Here is a 24,616-nt window from a genome sequence, read left to right as displayed (position 1 = left end):
TTCCTATAGCGTGCTTTATTTTTGCGCATACAGGCTAAGTTTTGCTCTCAGTCCCTTTCTTGTGTGGACCTCCAGCTTCTTCTTCCCTGCGTTTTACTCCAGCGCACTTGTAAATGAAAAATTCTTATTGTGGAACAAAGCGAAAGCTACCCATTGTTTATTTATGTCCTTTCTTTATCTTTCAGTTCAAGTTTTATTTTGTTTCCTTGGCCAATCTTTGAATTATGATCATGTCAGTTTGTTTACTCTGCTGAAAGAAAGCCACTCTCTTCCATCTATCACATTATTTCTGCTTCAGTGGTCAGGAAAGAGCAGCTGAGTTAAGCCAAGCCAAGAAAAGATTTATATTTATCTGCTGTGATTTGGCACGCTCGCTATACTAATAAATTATTTTCAGCACATTAATAACAGAAATACTATGTCACAGAGAAGACGTGAGGAAGAGGGGTCCGGTCTGTTCAGGTATTTACTCACATTTCTGCTTGATGCTGATCTTACATTGTTATTGACATTAAATGTAAAAGGTTGATATTTAGGTGATATTAGTTTAATAAGACTCAGTCATCATTAAAACCATGATTTCTGAGTCCACCGGCTTATCATCTAATGTGCCTGCTTTTGTACACACATGTTGATACTTGTACTTTTCTACAGGTATTTTACAACCATCAAAACTTTGAAATCTTCCAACAGGGACTGTACAAAATGTTTGGTTCAAAACAAGCTCCTCTAGCTTTCTAGAGAGAAAAAGTACTTTCCTAATAAATCCTAGTAAGAAAGTACCGTTACTCTCTTAAAAAGCTCTTTTGTAGTACTTTCTAGGAGTGTTTTTTTAATGTATACTCTGTCTCTCGATCAAAACAGTGCCCAGCTGTTAGTGATACATTTTACATTTTTCGATTATAGAGAAAGATAGACTAAGTGTACATCTTCATGAATAAGGTAAATTACTATTCATACAGTTGTTGTTTTATATCTTTTATTACTCGCCATTAGTTTGCCACACAACTCTTTTTTTTAATTGTTCTACTTCTGTTCATATCCAACCAACATACACACACACACACACAAATGGATACATACCATTGGAGTAACCAAAGAAAAAGAGACATTTCTTATTGAGTTACATTTGAAAACATCCATACGGAGCCCGAAGCTGTTTGAAAAAGATTTCTCAAAGTCAGCTTAAAACCTGATAATTTGTCAGAACCCAGCCTTAGGCTGGCTAAAAGAATATCATGTAATAAAAATTCCACTTTTAGGGGAAAAAAACATTCGGTGTATGTAACACATAGACTTAGCTTCATATGTCGCGTTCTTATGAGAAATTACATTTAGTGTTGGAATAAATGCATATCTTGCATACATGATCTGCTTACGCCTTGCTCTCATTGAACCCATATTTACTCTATTTGTAATGGTTTGGCTGACATGCAGCTTTTTGCACTGAGCTATTTTGGCCGATAGCGTCCCCTGCTACAAAACCAGTTTCCTCTAGTGTCCTATAGTGGTCTTGTGGTGAGTGAGTAGTGTATTTCTGTGGTGAGTGACAGTATATTACTCCTATTACTCTTACCATCCCAGAAGGTCTTCAGGGGCCTCTCCTGGTTATGTAATGACTCCTTTAGGTTTCTTCTAATTGATACCAGCACGTCGCTGAGTATAAATCAGCCAGGCAGTGGTCAGATAACGGCTGCCAGGGAGAAACCAACATGGTAAATCAGTCTCCGATCCTATCTAATCTATCTAATGTTTGCCAGAGATGTATTTCACTTCAGGAAGATTTCTACCCAACCTTTTCCCCACCACCCACTTGGTTCCTCAAGTGTCATAGGTTGTGCATTTGCCTGCAGTAGATATGTGTGTGTGTGTGTGTGTGTGTGTGTGTGTGTGTGTGTGTGTGTGTGTGTGTGTGTGTGTGTACGTGTGCACTAGTTTACTAATGTACTAGCAGTGAAAGCATTAGGTACAGAAATCCAAATTAATTCTCAATGGGCTTTGTTTATTATTTTGACTCCATTCTAATAATTTAACACAATTACACAGTTATTCATACACATGCATCCATGGACTGTAGCTGTGTATTTGTTCCTCACTTGTTACAGCTGTTTTACAGCTCTGATGTTTCTAGCAGTCACCTAAGGGGATATATAAAGACCAGTGCTATGTGTATAGTTAATTAGAGCTCAATGGTTTATTTATTCAAAATTAATAAATAACCATACGGCATATTATTTTAGATGTGAAGGAAAAAAAAGTATTACTCAACTTCTTAATTTGTTTTCCCCTATTTGTAACCACGATGTACTGTATGTGTACATCGGGCAGAGGTGATTCACTGACATCTGTCCACTGACCTTATTGATCACCTCTCTTACCAGCCCTGTCTTAGATCAAGACAGTCCAAACAGCTGCCTGTGCACCTATATTTACTTCCTTATTAATCAAGTTCTTACTTCTCTCTTCTCCTGTTAGTCTTTTTCTTTGCCCAATGTGTCACTGTTTGTTTTTGTCTGTGTGTTTAATACTCATCATTTATAAATATATTGCATATATGCTATACAAAGCCCATATTTCAAATCATCTCACCAGTATTGAAAGATGTTACCTCCTTATGGCAGAATTTCACAGTCCGGCTGTGTAATGTCTTTGGGCTGTCTGCTGTCCCTGGAGACAAACCTACATAGTGGTAATATGGTCATAAAGAGCAAAGGCAAGGATGGGAACAGGCTGAAGAAATGTGCTTCTGACTATTATTCAGCATGAAAGCAAGAACAGAGTTAGCGATGGAGAAAGAAAGGGATTCCCCCTCATTAAAACCACTCCCAATTAGGCTGATTATTGAAAGTGTTGGCTGCTGCTGCTGCTGGCTTTAACATCAGGATGCTGCGGTCAACCGGGCTGTAAATGACGCATGGTGAGACGGGAGGAAATGCTTTGCTACACACTCTGTGCGTGCGACTATGTGCATGTGTGTGTATTTATTTCCACTTGTTCACCTGGGTGTGCATGGTAAACGTCTGGATTTACATCTGTATGGATGTAGGCATTCGGCTCTACTTTGCTAAATGTGCCTATGTGTGACTGCACTTAACCTAAATGTGCTTTTATACATAAGTGTTCATGAAAGATTTTCATCTTAACAACCCAGTTTGGGAGTTCCCTTGAACTGTGTAATAAATCGTAGCCATGAAAATAAACCCATTGTCCACAGTTGAGTAAGTAATATCCAAGCTCTGTCTGTGCTACGGCACCAGGAGATATTACCAGGTAAGCTGCCAACTTGTATCAACAATGTCTTTCCTGAAAGAAATGAGTCATCCCAGTTTAACTTTTACCCCAGATTGTCTTATGCAATAGAAGTTGTCTTTCTTTGGAACCCCATGTTGTGTTATTGCACTTTAATGTTGAATAAGATGTTCCTTAGTCAGTTGACCAAGCCTGGAAAGATTTGAGTATCCTTGTGTGTCATATCTTCATCACATCATAGCTCACTTTCTCTCTCATATCCTCTGTTCTCGTCTCCACACTCTTTCCCACCATCCGTGTCTATATCTATTCATCTCCTCATTTGTCACCTCCTCCCCCAGTCCCCCAATTCATATGCCTTTCCATCTCTCCTTCAACCCCCATTTATTTTTTGCTTTACCCCAAGTGAACCGCAAGCTCCAAGTAGGCTGTCTTTACCTAAAGCTTTCAAATATAAGGAATAAAAAGTTTTATTTTTGGTGTGGTTTTATGAAAAAATATCGATAGTGTAGCCTGCCAATCCAAACACTGTGTAATTTGCCATCTGCTCCATACACATCATGTCATGCACAGTGCGTTTTTTTTCTACATACTTATGCTGATGTTATTTCTGGGTGCTAATTCTGAGTTAACAAAGGGTTTACCATGTTTTAAACAGCTTATAGTATCATAGAGGTAAATCCTGAATGTTTGACCATACATTGCCTCTGTTATGCTGTTGGCAGCTTTTTGCTACATGTCTGCTTGTTTCCTTAAAAAGAGGTATCACTGCAGTTCAATGCACAGTTGTTCTGACTGCCTTTATCTTATGTTGAGACTTAATGGGATTGCTGTCTTCCATGATAATGGTGTCCCTGTTCACGGGACCTGAGGGCTCACTGAACTGTTTGAGTGTGAAAATGATATGAATCATATTTCTTTCACAGTTCCCAGATCTTATCCTTCATTGGCACCTATGGCCAGTTTTGAACCACTGAGTTCTGGGTTGAATTCCTTATTGCTAAAATGTAAAATGTCTTGAAGCATGAAGACTTGCTTTCAATTTCTTTCATAACTGCAGCTAAACCTTTCTCCCGATCAGTCCTGAACACCACTTTGAGCAACATTAGCCAAATCTAATGTGCAAAACATCATTGGTTTTTTCTCCCATGAACTGTTGGATTAAGGTCAGGACTTTGACTTTGCTTTTCCAAGGCATCATTTTCATCTTCTTTAACCATTTTGTTGCTAAGCATCACATTTCTGCATGACCCACTTTCTTCTGAGATCCTGATATTTCACGTCCTGAAGCCAGGACGTGAAATATCAGAAATAATTGCTCCATCAATGATGGTGAGCCATCCTGGCCCAGATCCAGTAAACAGGCCCAAATCAAACCCCATCCCTCTTTGTTTCACAGATAGAATAAGGTTGTTGTGCTGCAGTGCGGTTTCCTTTTTACCAAACTTGAGGCTTCTCATTTAAACCAAAAATGCTATCTTTTATACAGGACAGCCTTCTGGGGTGTCCTAATTATCATTAGTGAATTGCAAGTAGGGAGCAGTGTTGTGTTTGGAGAGCTTTGGTTTCCTCATTGGTTTGTCTTCCTCATTGATGCTGCATTGATGACCTCTTGCAAGAGAGACTTTTAGTAACTTAGAAGCCACCAGGGATTTCTGTATGATCTCCCACATCACTCTTGGCATGGTTGATCATGCCTGTGAAGGGTAACGATGCTCTGGAATTCCCTTCATTTGTACACGTTGTCTGACTGTGGATCAGTGGATTCCACACTCTTCAGAGAACGTTGTGTAACCTTTTCCAGCCTGGCGAACCATTGACAATGTTTTTTTTCCTGAAGTCCTTAGCAATCTCCTGTGTTTGTGCTATGATTCAACTTCCTCAAAGCCCAGTTCATTCACCATAGCGCCCACTCCCACCTGATTGTTCTCCCACCAATTAAAAATTCCCATCTACCATAAAATCGAATGCTAAAACTAGAGTTTCTTATACTTTTCCACAGAGATGTGTAATACTGGGTCATTTTCCTTAACAGATAAATGACTGAGTAATATTTTTATGTCATTTCATTAATTGTATTCCTTCTTTTTTTGGCTTTTAGGTGTTGTGTGAAAAAACGATGATGTTTTCGGTCACATTTATGAAGAAATATAAAACAGTCTGACAAAGTTCAAAAACTGTTTTCCTGCTAGACGCAGAAACAGGTGTTGCTTTCTTTGACTTTCCCAGACTAACAGCCAAGTCAGCTGGAGTGAGAATTTCTCGAGTTAAAAGACATGTTTGAAGAACCACTTCTCAGGGCATTATTAGTCATCCAGTGTTGAGGTTTCCAAATGGGCTGCCACCGCTGTAGCTATAACTGACCAGATCAGCCCTCCCACATCAACAGCTAGTTGTCATGTATAGTGAGTTATGGCAGCAAAACTACAAGTTCAGGAGAGCCTGTGACCACAATGATGCGTCTCAGTTTTAATGGAAAGGACAGATGATGTTTCAAGCTTTCCTTATTAAGCTGGGGCTTTTGCTACCTTTGGGGCTTACAGGATGAGTGGGTGTTTGGCTTTTCTCTCATTGTAACGTGTCTGCTAAACCTTTTACTTTAGCAATTTACAATATAAAGACAAAGATATGCAGTTTCAGATTAGTTTGACTGTTTCAAATACCCCAGTGTGCCTCTGTCCATGAAATGAACTCATGGAGCCCCATCATATTAACTAATGTTTCTGTGTTGTACATTTTACACCCAGATGTTGTCTAATCCCAGTGTTTCTGGTGGCTTAACACTGAATATAGTTTAGCTGGTTATCTGCACACAAAACACGAGGTTCAAGGCATTTACATATGCCTGTTCTGAGCGAAGAGTAATGTTGTTTCCGTCCCCAGAGAGCCAAGTATTTATGCCATTAACATCAGGCGAGCACAATATCCAGGAGGATGTGGTTGGTGTAACTGCACTGTATGTTTTGCTGCTCTGTTATCACAGTGCCAGACTGTTGTAATTGACCAGTGCAAAAACATAGAGGCAAGCATTTGTGCAGCTGATATTTGAGGTTCAGTTGTTTATGTCTTTTAATTTTGTCTGGCCCAGTTGCAAATGAACAGTGTTAGTTTTTATACATCGTTAGAGGTATCGATATTTCACTGTGAAACCAGGATTGATTTTCGACTTTTCCCCATTTGTCTGAACCTTTGTCCTTTTTTCCATTGTAGAATTACTGAGCGCCTGCTTCTACTTTACCCACAAACCATTTATCCTTTACCTTCTGTTTTTTCTCTTTAGTTCTGCCCTGTGCTGTGCATGACATTTATTGCTACTTCTTTTGTGTTCCAAGATGCCATTCAGGCCGCCTCTGTGCTGCTCAAGGTAAAAGATGTGTTGGTGAGAACTGGACTAAAGGAGCGGAGCCGTGTACTGTTGGGACCATTTTCCTGCAGCAGTTCCTTAGAGGCTCGTTGGTGTCGCCACAGTGGCAGCCCTGGACCCGAGCCCGGCCCCCCCAAACTGCTACTGGACCTGAAGGGAGGCCTCCTGCAGGTTTGTATAGGATTTATTATCAGGCACAGCGATAGTTGATGGAAATGAGTCTCTCTGAAGAATGCTTTGTAAATGTTTTAATGAGCTTCTTCCTGCTCAACACCAGCCTTAATCTCAAGGTAGACCTACCACCCACTAAAACATCCGTTTAACTGTCATTGGTTTCCAAATGAAACCATACAGCATTTATATGCTGACACCCACTCACATCATAGCTTCTCACAATCTGAACACTCCTCTTGAATCTGATATTCCTTTTTAATTCACCATGGCTTCTGTCCTCTTTGGAGTGAAGCGACGACAGTAGAAATTACATGCTGTAATTTCACTGTACATTTGAGTCATATCTGCTGGTTAAGTGGTGGAATATTAAAAAGCTATTAATAGAGGCTGGGAAGTGGGGGAGAATATGTGTGGCTTTTTTCCTGTCACAAGTTACATAATGCCCACACTGAAAAGTCCCTCTTCAATGTGACTGACTGAGCACATTATTACAAGTGTATTATTCCACATTACTCGCTCAGGGGGAACCCCCTGACCCCTTTTATTCAATGATTCTCTAATGCTCTTATTGCGTGCCCACAAACAGAAACATCACTCGCAACTCAACACTTAATACGTAATCATACATTTCCCTCTGCAAATATTGGCATTTGTGGTGTTTTAATCAAGTGCTGTACGAAAACCACCGGAATTCCCTCAGATTCCTTCTTTTCGTGCTCTCTTTCCGAAAACTTGGGGGGAAAAAAAAATCCCCAAATTTTCCTGTTTTTAAGAGTTTAGTCATAACCCACCCTTGCAAAGCTAGTGAGCGGCGGCCGAGCAGTCGGGCAGCTCCATGTGTGAAGAGTTTTTGACTCAGAGATTCCTGGTCCTTAGTCCAAACCCCAGGCAGACTTGCTTTGATGGAACAGGGGAAGGGGAATGCCGCGGATAAGTGGGGAAGACGTAAGGTTGTGTTGGGTAATGTTGGTAAGGTTGTGAATGGGTGATGATGAGGGTAATCCTGACTCCTTCTCTTCCTGTTTTGGAAAAGAAAGTGTTGATGCAGCTTTTCAAGAAAGAGCCAGAAGTCTGTAACATGTAGCTTTATCCTCATGCCCATCTGTTATTTAACTTTTTTCGACTTTTCCCCATTTGGAGCTCCTTATGCTCCTCTTTTACTCTTTTAATCCTTTCTCCCAGTCATCTCACCTTTTTTGTTCTGTCCCAACAACAGGTCTTTTGGGGCCAGGAACACCTGAACTGCCTGAAGCTGATAGAGGAGCACCTCCGTGCCTACCTCCACCTGCAAAAAGGGGATTCAGCTGAAAGCTGTGCTAAAGGCAAGGCCTGCCACACCCAGCCACCTCCGTCTCCAGGCTCTCCCTCTCCTCGGACAGAGCACAGCTCAGATGACTTACGCACAGGACGTTTTCAGTATATCCAGGACTCAGGTGAATGTCAGTGTGCTGTATGTTGATCTGATGTAGAGATGATGTGCGGCTCATAGAACAGAGATTGAAATGTAATAATAATAGTAGTAATTGTTTCTTGATAAGTTTCGGTCCATAGGATAAACAGTAACAATGGCTGTTTATTCATATATTCGTGTAAGTGAGTTGGACAAACTAAAAAAAAGCGCTTTTGTGACAAAGTGAGATGTCACTTAAGATACACATCGACTTAAATCAAAGTCAGATCAAAGCCCTGTGTGAAAAGAAGTTTCATCAGACATGTCTGCCTGTTTCCACTCTGAGTAACATGGTGTTTATTCCCTCTCTTTGTGCTTTGTGTGCGCTGTCCTTTAGACACACACAGCAACATTATACACAGAGGATCAAACTTCTCTCTGGCTGTAGACCAACCGTCCACTCTGTCAGCTGTGGTTGAGTCTTTGTTTGTTGCACTGTTCAACTGGTCTTTGATGCATTTAATATTCTGGCCGAAGCAGAAAAAAAGTACAGTAGTGAACTAGAACCAAGAGGACAATCTGTCTGCAACATGTTGTCCAACTGGGCCCCAGAGCAAAGAGACCAGGAAGTGCCGCTCCCCAGGTCTGACAGGGATAGATGGGGTAGATGGACAGGAAGAGTAAATGAAAGCTTGGTGGAAACGAGGGCAGAATGAGTCTCTAACCCACTTTCTCTCAGTTGAAAGCAAAACCTCATGAATGTATCTGCCTGTTCTTTCATCTGCCCTTTTTGTTGAAGAACAATATGCTGTCCACCTCTAAGAGGGCACAGACAAGAAATGGTTTTATACAAAACCAAAAGTTTCAACTTGTGAAGCCCTGGAACCAAACAAAGCAGAAATTCTCTGCTTGACTGTTTTTTTTTTTTAAATAAACATTTTTCCAAAGGACTTGAATCCCAAGCAGCAGCCACAAAGTGAGTCAAAACACCACTCAGAGGTTTAGATCCAGCGTTCTCCAGCTTTTGCAGGTGCTTGGCGTGGTTCAATCAATGGCCGTTTACTCAATAGCAAAAATGTTTACTTAGCCACTATGTTTATGAAGGGCTCCTTATGCATATAAACACTCAGAAAGCATGGAAACATCCACAGCAATTTCTGAGGCAAAATTGTTTTGGTAGTTTCAGATCCCATAGTACAAATAACCATAAAAACATTGCTACACAAAACATGGATGCAAGTTAAATATAGTCCCTTTGAACCAAAAGGAGAAAAAGTGCAAATAATGCTTTTTTTTAACCTGTATCTCAGGGGGAAAGAGGCCAGTTAAGCTCTTATAATTAAACCGGATTTCTGTTCAATTCAGTGTATCAGTGGGTTTTTGCCCCAGAATCCTTTTCTGCCCCTTGTTTACTTTTTGCTGTTTTAGTTCTGCCACTTTTTTTCTGTTACTCGTCATGTGTTTTCTCTTTTTAGTCTGTAAGTCTTGCTCTGAAGTATAACCACAACAGAAAATCACTGACAAATTAAATAAAATCCTGTTTTGTTTTGTTTTGTTTTCTTTCCTCGCAGCTTCACAGAGACTGCCAGGTCCACATGAGGTGGTGTTTTACAGCGAGACAGACGATACCCCAGGGGTGATGTTGTGGAGATACCCAGAACCTCGTGTCCTTACCTTTGTCAGGATAACACCTGTTCCCTTCAACACCACAGAAGACCCTGAGATCAGCACTGCAGACCTGGGAGATGTCCTGCAGGTAGAAAATGACGCCCAGGGTTTGAAACCAGATCTGATGAGTAACATTGTCAATCAAAAAGATAGCCTTTTGCATAATACGTAGAATAACCAAAGTTTTCAAAATAGGCATCCACTGAGCCCACAAACCCACCAGGAAAGGTTTTTCACAGAGGTCGGTGCAAGTGACATTTTCCTAGAGACTTCTACAGGACCAGAAATATTTTTTCAACTACAGGCTTTACCCCCTGGTGGCCATTAGAGAGAATGCGGGTATAAGGCACTTAGCATTTGCATTCTCTTTTCATAGCCGTTCATCTTATGTTATGTTATATTATGTCCCTTCCATAGTATATAGAGAGTATATGTCTTATATGTCTGCCTTTACTCCAAAACTCCAAAAAAGCAAAGAACAGTGATGCATTAACCAATCCATGGTCCAGCTCATTGTGCAGATGCTATAGTCAGATACTAAGATGCAAGATTAGAAGAGAATCCACATACCTCTGCCAGTAGTCTTTGCTTAACATCACCTGCACTAAAAGGGAAATAAAGCGTCGTAGAGCTGGACCGGGGGGGGGGGGGGGGGGGGGGGCCTTGTAATTCCCTTGACATGAGTCATGAGAACTCCTATACACTGCATGTTATTGAATGACAGAGACCCCTGCTGTCTTTCCAAACATGTAATACATGGTCAGACAGCTGTGGAAGTCATCGTGCATGCTCTGGTGTGAATAGCCAGGTGTCTCAAAGCACAGATGAGGTTATATTTTGGCAGGGTGCAGCAGCTACCGAGCCTTCGGGGCCTCAGTGGGGGACAGGACATCCCACTTTTCCTCCTATCACTCATTTCCCCATCCTCTCTTTCCCCATCCTCTCTTTCCAACTTTTCATTCTTAAAGGAAAGATTCATCCCAAATTGTGTTCTTTTGCATCCTCCTCCATATTCTCTTTTTTTTTCTTGAAACAGAAATATGACATTTTTCAGTGCCTGATAGTGTCACTGCAACAGTCGGTTGGATTTATATTTTTGACCATTCCTTTAGGAATTGAATTTGTGGGAACAGAACATGCAAAACATGTTTTGTCACCCTCTCTTCTTAGCCCAGTCAAAGCCATCTGTGTTTGGTCTGATTTTATTTCAATGGCCTTGTTATTGTGGTTTTAAATTCAATTGTGTGACTGAGAAGCAGCTGTATAGCGACTGATAAATGATCTACCACTAGATTCTCAAAGTATGATGCAAGGATGGGTCAAGTACATAAATACAGACAGCCGATCAAAGATTACATTATTGTAACAACAGTTTAGCATTAGTTCGTGATGGCTATAACATTGTAAGTGTAAAAAGTTTTACTATGACAAAATAATTCCCAACTGGCTTTTAGCTTTTTTTATTCAGTTTGAAGCTTTGGGGTTGGATGCCCTCGTCTTTTCCTTCTCCTATTTTTCTCCGGCTGCAGCATAGGTTTCTCATCTCCCCATCTCCTCTCTTTATCTTTCACATTCTTTCCTGAACTCCCATAGCCATTTCACCTACAGTACAGATTCTGTCTTCTGTCTGTTTATGTGTGCCGGCCCAGGAGAGGAAAGATTTTGGAAGGTGCTGCAGATGTCTGACTTTCAGCGAGGCCCCACAGCTGTAAAGTCTGTAATGAGCAAAACTCCTGAGCAAACCCTCGAGCTGATTGGCCACATATTGAGTTACAGTAGAGAATAAGAGGGAGCTGATGTGTGTAGAGGAGAGAGAGTTGGAGGAAGATGTGATGATAGAGTTGGGATTGGGGGGAGGGGTTATTGTGGGTGGAGGAATAGGAAAGAATATTGAGTGAAAGGGGGTTAAAGAAATATATATATATATATATATATATATATATATATATATATATATATATATACACACATATATATGACCATAGAAGGGGTGGTGTCTTCTGCAGTTCTGATAATGCCTACAGAAGCCTCAGTGTGAGAGGATCTGTGTGACAATGCTACACTTTCTCTACTCCAAGGAAGAGGATGTTGATTATTTAGCAGCTGGTGGAAATGACAGGCAGGCAAAAATGAACTGTACGTCCTTCCTGATGTATACTCTGCAATATAATGCGTGTTACTATTACACATATGTGTCCTGTGCACAGAAAATGCATTTTCAGATCACATTTACACAAATAACACTGATTCACAATGTGTTGTGAGCCACTAGGACAGTAGTATATCAGATGTCAGTAAGAAGCATGCATTTTCGTCTGCATTACTACATATGTCTGTGCCAGTACGTAAAAGATAATGCCTGTGACTACAGACATGTGTATTAGAGTTGTGTGTATTACACAGCAGGAGTTATGGAACCAGTGGTTGATGAACATATGGTTTCCACATCTTCCACTCTGCTCCTCTTCCCCTGTCATGTGGCATGGTCCTATCTCTTCTGACAAGTCTGTTAAAAGGAATCAGGTGTTGAGACTACTGCAGGGATAGTGGTGAAAAGAGGAGGCCCCAAGCACACAACTGTTGTTAGAACTCCTTCATGTGGGGATTTGATGCAGCATCTGCAGAGAAAAGCAAAGGAAGCCATTGCATTTGACAAGTTAGAGAAATCTATAAAGCACATTGTGCAACATTAGTTGTCTTCTATTAGAAAGGACTAGAACTTGTAAAACTGCTGAGCCAGCTGTAAAGGATCAAAAAGTAAGCAATGAGTCTCTCTGCTGTTTTTGTGTTATCCATGTAAACGATGCTGCAGCATGTTCATAGAGCAATGGGTCTGGCTGCTGGTAGTAGTACAAATGTAGGACATAACACACAATGTGTTTGTTTGTTTGTTTGTTTGTTTAAACTGATTTAAATTCGGTGTTAAACGCTATTCCAGTACGTTTTTGAACACTGCTAAATATGTTGTTGCTAAACTAGATGTGAAAGTAATTCTAAGATATTGGATATCTGTTTACAGATAAATTACATTTACGGTTGTTATTTTAACTGAAGTTCTTGGTCATCAGCCAAAGTTATTGCAGTCCCAGGTTTGATTAATTGTAGTTCCAGTGACATAATGGTAACGCGTTGCCTTTTAGGAAACATCAGCAGTCTCGTTTAATTCGCTTTTTTAATTCCTCCCAGGACCAGAAAGAAAGTCCAGCTGAAGGGAACGGAAATGCAGCCATAAAAATCCAAAACACAGTAATGGCTTAGTTTGTATTCCAAAGGAATTTCATTTACTTTACATCAAGACTGAAGAGAGAGAAAGAGAGAGGGAGAAGGAGAGAAAGAAGGCAGTCATAATTTCTCAGGCCTCTAAAATTACCATGTGGCCACGCAGAGATGGAGGCTGATAGATTTTGAGAAATGGAAAGTGAGAGGCATAGGGAAAGAGAAGAAATAAGTAGTTAAGGGCGAGTGATAGTCAGCATTAAGCTGTGTTCATTCCTCTCTGTCATTTATGAAGTAATTTTTTTCATTCTTATTTTTTAAACATATCAGCAGGTGGACAGAGGACTGCATGTAAACAAAATAAAAATAGGTTTTCCGATCGGTTTTCCTCGCTACCCCCCCCCCCCCTTCTCCTTTTGTCACACTCCCCCCTTGCTCCTTTCCTTTAGTCCTTCCCCACTTTCCCCTGCTCTTCTGAATAAATGAAGGGTTGTACTGGGTGGGTGGGGGGGGGGGATCCTGCTCTGAGCCTTGCTGCTCGCTTGTCCCCAGAGCAGATCATATTAACATTTTATAAAATCAAGATTTCCTGCATTTAAATAGTTGTGGTTTCCCAACTGGTTCCAGTATCTCGGAGGGGGAATTCAAACCTCCTTCCATTACTCAAAGTCAAATTGCTGCCTGAGCTGTTTTTACGTACGGTTGAAGGGGAGCAATGTCAGAATTTGGTGGTTGGTTGGGGGGGTCTCTTGCCGCTGAAAAGCATCTGATCCCTAATGGAGCATCCACAGGTTCCCACCTGTAGAGTGCCGAAGCAATGAACCGATGATAAGAGAGAAAGGTGACTCATTGTCACCTTCTTGTTACATGCAGTCAGTTCTCTGAATCATAAGCAGGTGTTCGTCTTGCTCTCTTTTTTGTCCATCCTGTTCGTGTTCCCCTCCTCCTGCTTCTGTGGGGCCTGGGAACCATGGAGCAAACACAGGAGCTATGATTCAGCTTGACCCCAGCTCAGGGGAGCTGGAGGAGATGGAGCGTGTTAAAGCAGAGAATAAAAGTTCGAGTTCAGACACGGCATCCAGTAAAGTAAATGTAACAGAGTTTTGTCTCATTCAATTGCCTTTTGTCCATGCCGACTTTTCACAATATGCAATTGTGTTACTGTGATCATCCACTCTCTGTTGAAGGAAGTTGCCCAAATTACTCTGACTTTATTAAAAAAATCACACCATCTGCTCCCCTGCTGTTTGCGTGCATGGCGTTGTGGGGATAGCCTTTCATGTCCCAGCAGGCCTCCGTTGTGCCATCGTGGCCCCTCTGGCCTGCGAGCGGTATCATAAAAACACTGCAGCCTGAGATGAGCCACCAACCTTCAGCCATAACTTGTTTTTGTCATTGTTAATGTTATATGAAACACAGGTCCACCATCAGCTTCACATCTGTGACACACCCTTTTCGCCGATGCACTCGTTCTCTCCGATGAATAGGGTACTCAACTGGGTATTTTACTTCAGAGTGACACATTTACCCAGAAATAGTGAGGTGGAATTTTAGCCAAGGTAACTATTATTGTAGCAGGACAGTGCTCAAGCGGACCTGCATTAGTCACAGCTAATGCACTATAAAAATAAAAGACTGTCCATGTGGTTAATTTGATCTGGAGTTTTTGCACCTCATCCACTAAAATCTCCAGTCCCCCTATAAGAGTTTGGCAGAACAGAGTAAAAACACAAAAAAAGAGTGAGCATGAAGATCTCTGCATGGGCTTATTCCTGATTTTCCACACTGATTAATGTTAACATATATTAGCCCACCTGAGACAGCATAGCAGGAGTCATTTTCAGAACAATTTTTATTACATCTCTTGAATAAACATTTGTTCAAGCTGATGTCAATTCAATTTGTCTGCTGGCTGATAAGAGGTAGCAAGCAGTGGAATTTTTAGACATATAGGCATCAGTGAAATAACAGAAGACCTAATAGCTCTGTTGATATTGTTAATAAAAGTAATGGCAGACATGGCTGTGGATGTCAGCAGCCACGGCCCCAGAGCGAGCTGAGGGAGTCTTCAGTTGCACAGACATACTTGAGAATTTGTAGCAATCACACCTGGGTTGGTGATGGAAATTGACTTAATTTCTGTATGTTGTGTATTTGCTTTAGTTTGCCTGCCTTTAGTTAACCTTTAGAGAAATTGTGGTTGTGCAGTCAGACTGAGAGAAGTACAATCATGTAGAGAACAGTCCTGAGTTCTCAGAAACAAAGGTGAATTATATGAATGGAAATATGATCCATACATGCACAATGCTGCCAGCACTTCTGAATATAACATTTGTAAATAGTTTTTAAAAAGTGCTTAACATGTAGTGTTGTGCAAAAGTCTTGAGTCACATCTTTCTTTCTTTTTAGCTAAGAAAATCTGAAATGGGTGCAGTGACTTATTGAAACATCTGCAGACATACATGGAAATACAGCACTTTTTTGTATAAGGCAAAAGCAGAGTTTATACAGGTCTAACACGCTTGAAAGTCAATATTTGGTATGAGCATGTTTATTGTTTCACACAGTCTGAACTCTCTGAGGCAGTTTTCTTGTCATTTCTTTAAGCAGTCTTCAGGAATAGTTCTCCAGGCTTCACAAAGGATATTTAGAGGTCTTCTTTGGATGTTGGCGGCCTTTTGTTCCATTCTCTATCAACATGATCCCACACTGCTTCAATAATATTGGGCTCCAGGCTCTAGGGAGGCCAGCCCATGACTAATAGGGATTCACTGTGTGTTGTTCTGTCCAGGTATGCTTTTACTCCATTGGCAGTGTGAAACCGATGCCAATCAGAGTACGTTCCAGTAACATCAAAATCAGATGATACTTTTCCATTAATTTTACCTTCAACATCCCCCACCTGTGTTTTACAGATGGCTGTAGACACTCACAGTTGTACCTCTCGCCTGACCACCTCCTTACATACTGACAATGATTTGACTCAGAAATTTCAAATTTGGATTCATCACTCCATCAGACCTGTTGCCACTGATTTTCAGTCCAGTTCTCTTGTGTATTGTGGCGTACCTTAGCATTTTCTCACTGGATTTGCACCCTTACACTGATTTTTTTTTTCCCTATTTCTTAACAAGATGACGTTTAGATACAGTTCATCTGCTGGCTCTTCTTTTTTTCTTATCCTCTATTTCTTCAGTTTCCTCAGATGTTTTAAGGACATACTGCACACCATGTCAAGAATATATACCAAGTTTCCAGCTACCAACACTCATCTTATTGGTGGTATTATTTTATTTCTGTCAAACTTTGTTATCTTTAGAATTTTTCATAGATTGAACTAAAGAAATGCAAACAAATTATGTGTTTTTGCAATAAAAAAAAAACAAGTGCCTAAATACAATTTAAAATTGTCTCGATAAGTTTTCTGTTACTGGTTCATCATTTGAGTTAGTTGCCTTTTTCTTTTAATCATTAAGTGATTCATGGGTCAATCTTAAATGTCTCAACCCAAAATAAAAGGTCAGGTACTGTATAAGGACTGGACTAAAAATGATTTAAAAAGCAGAAAATGGACAAAGACAAACTTTGTGGGTCTCTCAGAAAGACTAGAGAACCATTTCTCAAGATCATCTTAAATAGCTACAAGAAAGTGCGGTTTCTTGGAAGCAAAATATAAAGAAATGAGGGGTGACTCAAGACTTTTGCACAGTACCGTAGCTTCTCACGAATTTAAAGCAAACCCAAAATGGAACATTAAGTTGGAATTTAGGATAGCAGATAGTTTTTTGGCTTATGTTTTGCCCGCGGTCTTGGTGCCAGGCCTACTCTGTCGAGTCCTTGTGGAAAACACAATCTCGACCCATCCAGCCAAGGGAATGTCAGCTATTCAGGGTTACATGTTGTTTATCAGATAAGATACACACACAATCAGGCAGCGGAAACTGACACTGCCCAGACTGTATGATACGCTCACATACATACGCACACCTGTGTATACACATACGTATACATGCATATTCTCTTTCATATGTACAATTATACATCGTTTTCTTCTTGAACACATATACACAATCCATTTGAATTATATATAGGTGCCTTCTCCTCCTGAAAGCAAGTGCCAGATGCTCAACTTACACATTACGAAAACTCCTTTTTTCCTCTTTCCGTCATTCTGACATTTTTGGATTTAGTTATCGATTTCATCTCGACGTTCCTCCAAAGTTGCACCACAAGTGAAGGGGAACATGACGTACATTCAACCATGCAAATGTATTCTACTGCACCATATATATACACCTCATATATCCCTTTCTGCATGCTGTCATGTGTATAAAATATCACAGGTGAAAAAAAAGCACGCCTGGTGTTTTAGCAATGCATTTCAGGGAATTCTCAGTGGAGATTCAGCGAGTTTCCGCTCCAGTGACTCAGCGTTGGGGGTTGCGGGTGCACAACTCTGTCAGGTGCAATTATGAGAAGTTGATTCCAGGAAAACCTGTGTGACATTGATTATATGATGTAAGCTACAGTTACCTCATCCATTCCTCTGTAACAGTACAGCCCTGCACATGAATATATGGATGCATGCACACATTTTGTGAGCACAAGGCTTCTGACACACACAAACTTGCTGACAGTTCCAGGAGTTTGGTAATTGTCTCAGGAGTTTCATGCCTCCGGTAAACAAGTGGACTGTCATATGTGACATATGTGCACCGACAGTACTAATGCACCCAAAGCATACACACGCATTCCTCAGTTGTGTTCACGTTCAGTGCGCTGCCACTACTGATCCATCAGTAGCCAATATCTGCAGGTGCTTGGTTTCGCTGAGGGTACCAGACACCTTTATGTTAATTTTGGTACAGTGTGAGAGGAATGAATGGAGCCCTACCAGTCATCACATCAATGATACTCAATGTGAGAACACTCAAAAACTGATTGTTATTCAGTGTGAGAAACGGCTCCAAGACTTCAATGCTAATGGCTGTCTTGCAGCATGCTGTTGCTGGGTGTTTAGTTATGCTGTGGTCATGAAATGTTGTTATGGAGATGAGTTGTCAGCTTGCTGTGTTGGTGGTCTGTGGTCAAAGCGCTGTCATTTTTTCCAACTAGACGAGAGATTAAAGATTGGTTGTGTCTGAAGTGAGTAAAATTCAAGGTTGAAATGCACATGCCATAAAAAAAATCACTTGCTCATTTGGTCTCTGAGATGGGGATTCCCCATGTCTTTTAAGGGTCAGTAAAGAATCAATGGTTAATGATTAGCAGACTACCGTTGTAGCTTAATGCTCGACTAGGGGATCCACAGAACAGAAATATTACCTGTTATCTCACAGCAAATGATTAATTAGTTTAAGTCTGGGCGTGGCTGTATCTATTGGGACCGCTTAACCCAGCACTGTACATTTCATTCACCTATAGTTCATTCCATACTCTGTTATAGTACATAACTAAATCAAGGATGTTTTATCCGAAATTCCAACTGTTCTGTTCCATAATAGCAAGCTAAACTTTCTCAAAAGTATGAAAAACAGCTAGTGTGTGTAGGGATTTAGGAGCCAACTATGTAATGCTTAACAAATACCAAGAGATTAAAAAACCCAGCTGAAACTGTTAACCCTCAGTCATAATCTCTGGGTCTCTTCCACAGCATGTCTTTTGTCCCGTCTTCCTTCTCTCACCCCAACTGGTCCCGGCAAATGACTGCCCCTCCCTGAGCCTGGTTCTGCCGGAGGTTTCTTCCTGTTAAAATGGAGTTTTTTCCTTCCCACTGTCACCAAAGTGCTTGCTCATAGGGGGTCATATGACTGTTTTTCTCTGTATGTATTATTGTAGGGTCTACCTTACAATATAAAGCACCTTGAGGCGACTGTTATTGTGATCTGGCACTGTATAAATAAAATTGAATTGAATTGAATATCCTGGCTCCCTGAGTTGGCTCTCAAAACAATTGAACACCTGAACTCAAGTTTGAAGTGTCCTTCTCAAGAGGAGGCCAAATGGAGGATTAGTTAGTTCAATGCTTTTATTAAATGGATCAAAAGCAACTGTTTAAGAGAGGAATCTGTGGCATTCATCTGCAATAGAAAAAATTATTTTCTCACTTGATTGTGTACCCAAATTCAATAGCCACAATAAGAAATTAAGTTAGTATTTTTAACAGAAAATTGCTCAGTATAACTGTAATGCTATAAGGAAACCCAGAGGGTTTTGAAAAAGCCTTGTTGGTTATGTAGGTCCTCATGATGTCATTGTGAAATCTGTTTCCTCACAGTCTTGTCAAAGCTCTCAACTACCCGCAATAGTTTTAATTTGTGAGTAGTACATACAGGCTGACTGTATGGGGGCAACAGGAAGCAAAGAATGATTAAAGAGTCTTAAGTTCCAGAAATCTCAATTTCTACAAGCTAAAATAAATAAATAAATATATATATATATATATATATATATATATATATATATATATACATACATACATATATTTACTATATTTTTTACTTACTTTGCTTTCAGGTACCATGCAGTCTAGAGTACTGGGATGAGCTCCAGCAAACCTTTGTTCCATATCGGGAGTTCAGCCTATCAGAGAGCTGTGCCTGCCAGCTGCAGTTGCCCAGCCTGAGCCTCACCAACCAGCAGAAGGAGCTGGTGGCCTCAGACCTGTGGAGGATAGTACTCAATCATAATGGAGATGGAGGAGATGAACAGAGGTGAGGAAATTTTGCTTTAACTGTCCATATGAGAGCGTGTTTATGTCTACACACTGGTATGTGTGTGAACCTACAGACCGTGTGCCGTCCTGTTTGAGAAAAAACAGAAGGAGAGTGCACCCAGGCTGCTGAGCACAAAGAAGTAGAATGTATCCCTCGCCCCACATCTGGTGTGCAGGAGCAGGGAGCGGGCTTGGAAGGCGTTCAGATCGGCCTAATGAGATTTCCCAGCACACCAAGTGCCTGTCAGGGCCCATCCGGATTCCTTCCTGCTTACCTTGAGTGTATCTAATCGAGGGGAAGCTCACGGGAAGCGAGAGTAGTCAGGCCCCCTTTGGCTCATAAGTTCTTAGGCCTGGCCTGGCCTGGGCTGGGCAGGGTTGAGCTAGGATGGGATGAGTTGGACGAGGCTTGCAAGATACTATAGCACCCCAAAGAGCGTGCTTTTACTCCCTGCCACCGCTTCCTCTTTTCATTACTGTTACATCTTCCGACCTTCATCGATTTTTCTTTTTGTTCTTTTTTCTTTCCTTCCTCGTCTTCTTTAATCTCTTTTTTTCTTTTTCTCTCCCCTTATTTACTTCCATCTGGGATTTATGGAACTTTTAGCGGAAGAGCGTTGCCGAGCCCACATTCTGTGTGGCTTAGAGAGCTCGAGAAAAACAGAGAGGAAGGAATAAGAAAACATGTAAGAAAAGCAACAGAAAAAATCTTCAGGACCAGATACTGTGTAAAGCAAAATATACATCTGTATTTCATTACAATCATATTCCGAACACTACATTTCCTTTATGTTTAAATTATTTGTCTTTTTTGATCAAAATTGATCCCCCTTTCTTTACTCCCTCGTTTCATCTGCCTTACTTTAGTTTCCACCAGAAAAATAACTTGGCTGCCCTGCCAACTGGAAGTAATGAAAATTGTCAACATATGATGCTTATCTTTTTAAGGAGTACTCTGCTTGCACCAGCATTTTTCAGGTCTTGAGCGTTTCCTGCTGGAGTTTTTATGGTGGATCATGGTAGCAGCAAATTACAGAGCAAATGGTCATTCACTTCAATTACCTTCCATTCAACATCATCAACCATGACATGCAATTAATGTCCACGGAGGGCTTCTCCTGGAAACTGCATGTGTAATAATGTAGCTAACAGTGAGGAAGCTCTTTCACATTTCGCCTTATTTCATTTCTTTTTTTTGAATTCTCAGTAACTGTATGGCTGGTCTCAGTGTGCTTCCTGAGAAGGATGTCACACAATTTGTAACTTGCTGGGCAAAACACAAAAGCATTCCACTCTTAATAAGAATCAGATTATTTTAATAAGTCCATTGATTTTCCTTTTTTTTATCTTTTTTTTGTGACCATTATTTCACAGCTGGGCCATTGCGTTTGTTATTTTTTTAAAAAGCAAAGTTTGATAGAAAATCATTTACTGTTTTCTTTAAAACTGTCAAGTACTGAATCCCAGTCATATATTAGGATATTTTTCTCAATATTATTTCCGTATGAAATCATTTTATATTCACAGGGCGCTGTCAGTTTAAAATTTTCCTCATTTATTGCAGTCTCTTTAATGATTGTAAATTTTGTTGGCTTTCTGTATCAACATTTCCCTTCCAGTTCGGATAGTGAGTGTGGGTCCCAGTTACCCTGCGATCAGCTGGTCTCTCCGATTGCACTGGCAGCCTGTACCCGAGTGGACTCGTGTTTTGCACCCTGGTTTGTCCCGTCCCTGGGTGTGTGCCTGCAACTAGCACACCTGGAAGTTCACCTCTGTCATCACCTAGAACAGCTGGGTACAGGTAAGATTTGTAATATATCATAACAAAATCTCTTCCAAGTCTGAAGCATATTGGGTTTAGTAAGAGGGATTACCTAGGTGTTTGAGAAGTTGACTTCCAAAAAACTCTACCTTTTCTTGTTCTGTGTTTGATCTCTCATGGTAGCAGTAAAGTACACTCAGATATCATCTGTTACCTCAGCAGCCCTCTGTTTGATTGAGAGCTTAAGTTTCCTTTTTCTTAATGGATTTAATTGACCTCTTGTTTAAAACTCACATCTGTTCACATGTGGATTTAATTTAAATTAATCCATTTTGTGTTTAATCTTTGTTACTTGTTTCAGTATATTAAGTGAAAAAAATTATATTTCTCATTCCTCCAGCTCCATCTCGACAGCTTCATCCCTTCCTGCCAGACAGGAAGTTACCTCAAGAGCAAGAGTTCATGGGGATAGGTGCTCGGCAGCCACGAGTATTCTTGCGACAGTGGAGCTACGGACCACGTCATTGTCAGGAGTTCAGTTTTTCCTCTCAGCTAGATTGCAAGCTGTTGGAGTACCGAAACTTAACACACCTTCAGCTTCTACAGCCGTGTTTATTACAGGTTGAGCTCAGCTTTTTACATAGTTCTTCTGTCTTTACAAAAGTTTTTTTTTTTCCAAACGTTGATATTCATTTGTTTTCCTTTGTATTTCAGGGCCAGGCTACAGCAACCTGTTGCCCCCAAAACACCTCTTTTGATGTGAATGTGTTTGTGGATCCAGTGGCCCTTAATGTCAGCCAGTATGCCATCCACACTGTAGACACTGCCCTGCACAGCTGGCAACAGGTAACTGCAACACTCCTCATATACTACACCAGATATTTCAGCTGCATAACAGACATATTCCAAAGAATAAAATAAGAATCAATTAAAAAGTCAGCTTAATTGTCGATTATAGATTATTGATATTGCTTTTGGTGATTATGAATATTGTTTCATTCTGAGGGTTCTTAAAGCAGAAGTTATCATTCAGTGTCTTGTCTATTGTACTTAAAGCTAATGTTGAAAGCATAAGAGGTTACATTTTCTTATGGGAAATTTTTATGACGACTGCATATAGCCAAAATTTCACCACTGCAAGAGGAAGTGGCTGCGACCAAAGGATTAGTGATATGGTGGCTTTGGTTAGAACGTCTTGGAGGATGATTTTTTCACTTGTATATTTAAGCAGTTTGGTGCATTCAGACATTTACATTAACAAGGGATTTCCCCTGATGTTTGATTCTAACATTAGCGTAGGGTTATTTGATTTAGAGCCAGGGACTAGTCAGTCTGTAGAGGAAATTCTAGAAAATGCATGTACATTTAGAAACTATGCCTTTGTCCCAGATGGAGTATCAGCTAAACAAACTAACAACAAAGCAGATTTCATGAGAATGGTTTTGGTTGGATGCCAGTGGTAATAAAATTTGCAGGATGGAACTGCCTTTCTGTTTGGTGTAAACTCTGACTAAGTGTGTCTGTTCTTGGGCTTCTAGTGCTATGGTCCTCGTCATCTCTCAGTTCCCAACTCTCAGCACTGCTTCTGGTAGCCAGGATATTTGTGTGTGAAGTGATGCCCATTAAAACATGGTAAAACTTGAGTGGTGACACCTGCCAAGACTTCATCTGGCCCTAGTCCTCCACCCACTTGTCTATTCCACACGCACACAAACCCACACACACACATGCTGGTTTCCCTGGCTTTGTATGTTCTATCATTGCTCTGCTCAGCTTCGCTGTGCTGACTCATATACTGGTCTCTGGAGACATGAGGCACTCTCATAGTTTTACATGCATGCAAAAACCCACTGCCAGGTGAAAGAAATAATAGTTCTTGTTTTCCTAGGAACAGCTGTGGGTTTTTTTTACCTGCATAAAATAAAATTAGGCATGCTATATAGAAAACATAATATTAAATGATTGTTCTGTGTAGCAGTTGTAATACCTTTGTTTTCACTCAGGGGCATCACTGACTCATCGAAAGCGCTTAACTGACTGTGTTAGGTTATTGGTCATATTTGACCCATGGCTTCATGATCGCATCATTTAACACAAGCTAGTTAATGTTCCCTATTTCTGCTGAGTATTTTAGTCATAAATAAGACTTGAGAGCATTAGTCTTATTAGAATGAAAGGTCATATTGCAGCTTTACTAGAGTGTTACAGACATGTTGGTATCCGTGCTGGGCTTTACCCAACATGCCAAGCGTGATTACTTGGGTTATTAGTTGGTCTTATGATCTCAGGCGCACCTCATTTGATACTGACTGTGTGAATGCTATCTTGGCTCAGCGACTTAAACCCCCAAACCAAGCTTTACAATGCATACTCACATAAATGTTGGCTTTAAAGATTGACTTAGTCAAATACAAATACTGAACTCTGCATCTACACGTTCATTCTTATGGCACTGAGTTCTAAAATGATTAAGTTTGCTGTACTGTCTTTATTGGTCTACACAGCAGCAGCCTTGTAACTTCTACAGAACCTTTTAACTACCTCTAGCCTTCACCACTTTGCTGAACACAAGGGAAAAACACTGTAATTATAAGGCAAATTTGCTGCATGTGGCTACAGTAGTTCTGGAGTAAGGGGGTAGACAGAGGTCAAGTTTGAAAGGCAGATTCTTGAAAAAAAAAAGTTCTTGTCCACTTCAGAAGATTTTAAAACTGCCCTGATAATGCAGCATTGTTTCCATTTTGGGGGTTTCCAGTGAAACAAAGTCTTGTATTTGATGACAGAACCATTTATGGGTGCAATTAACCCTCTGACTGGTGAAATCCTGCACTGTAGGGAAAGATTCTTTAAGATAACATAAGATTTGATTTGATAGAAATTCTCTTTGCCCATATTGTCCATGTATGGAAAAACGTGAGCCAAGCTAAAGTGTAATCAGGAGGAGTCAGAAATATTAAGAGTGTCTGTCCTTCTACAGCAGAAGGAGGTATCCTAATGTGTGTAATTGTTTCAGTGATTTTTGTGTTTCCTTGTGTCAAGGCTGGCAGGCAGGCCTGTTGTGATGTGGCCTGCAGGGTT

General features: G+C 40.6%; 1 protein-coding gene across 3 annotated transcripts in view; it reads left to right on the top strand.

The window, feature by feature from the left end:
* Positions 1 to 24,616, top strand: part of LOC134635624 (intermembrane lipid transfer protein VPS13B-like) — a 292,458-nt gene that overhangs the window by 220,534 nt on the left and 47,308 nt on the right. For all 3 annotated transcript variants that reach the window (XM_065471728.1, XM_063485027.1, XM_063485026.1), the window contains 7 exons: positions 6,582 to 6,784; positions 8,004 to 8,220; positions 9,749 to 9,933; positions 19,578 to 19,774; positions 21,396 to 21,577; positions 21,939 to 22,159; positions 22,253 to 22,384. In XM_065471728.1, the coding sequence (XP_065327800.1) occupies positions 6,582 to 6,784; positions 8,004 to 8,220; positions 9,749 to 9,933; positions 19,578 to 19,774; positions 21,396 to 21,577; positions 21,939 to 22,159; positions 22,253 to 22,384 (1,337 nt within the window). The remainder of the gene's footprint in view (positions 1 to 6,581; positions 6,785 to 8,003; positions 8,221 to 9,748; positions 9,934 to 19,577; positions 19,775 to 21,395; positions 21,578 to 21,938; positions 22,160 to 22,252; positions 22,385 to 24,616) is intronic.

This window comes from Pelmatolapia mariae, linkage group LG10_11 (assembly GCF_036321145.2).
Source record: "Pelmatolapia mariae isolate MD_Pm_ZW linkage group LG10_11, Pm_UMD_F_2, whole genome shotgun sequence".
Classification (NCBI taxonomy): Eukaryota; Metazoa; Chordata; class Actinopteri; order Cichliformes; family Cichlidae; genus Pelmatolapia; species Pelmatolapia mariae.
The sequence above is the reverse complement of the archived record's forward strand: the minus strand, read 5'-3'. Positions and strand labels throughout refer to the sequence as shown.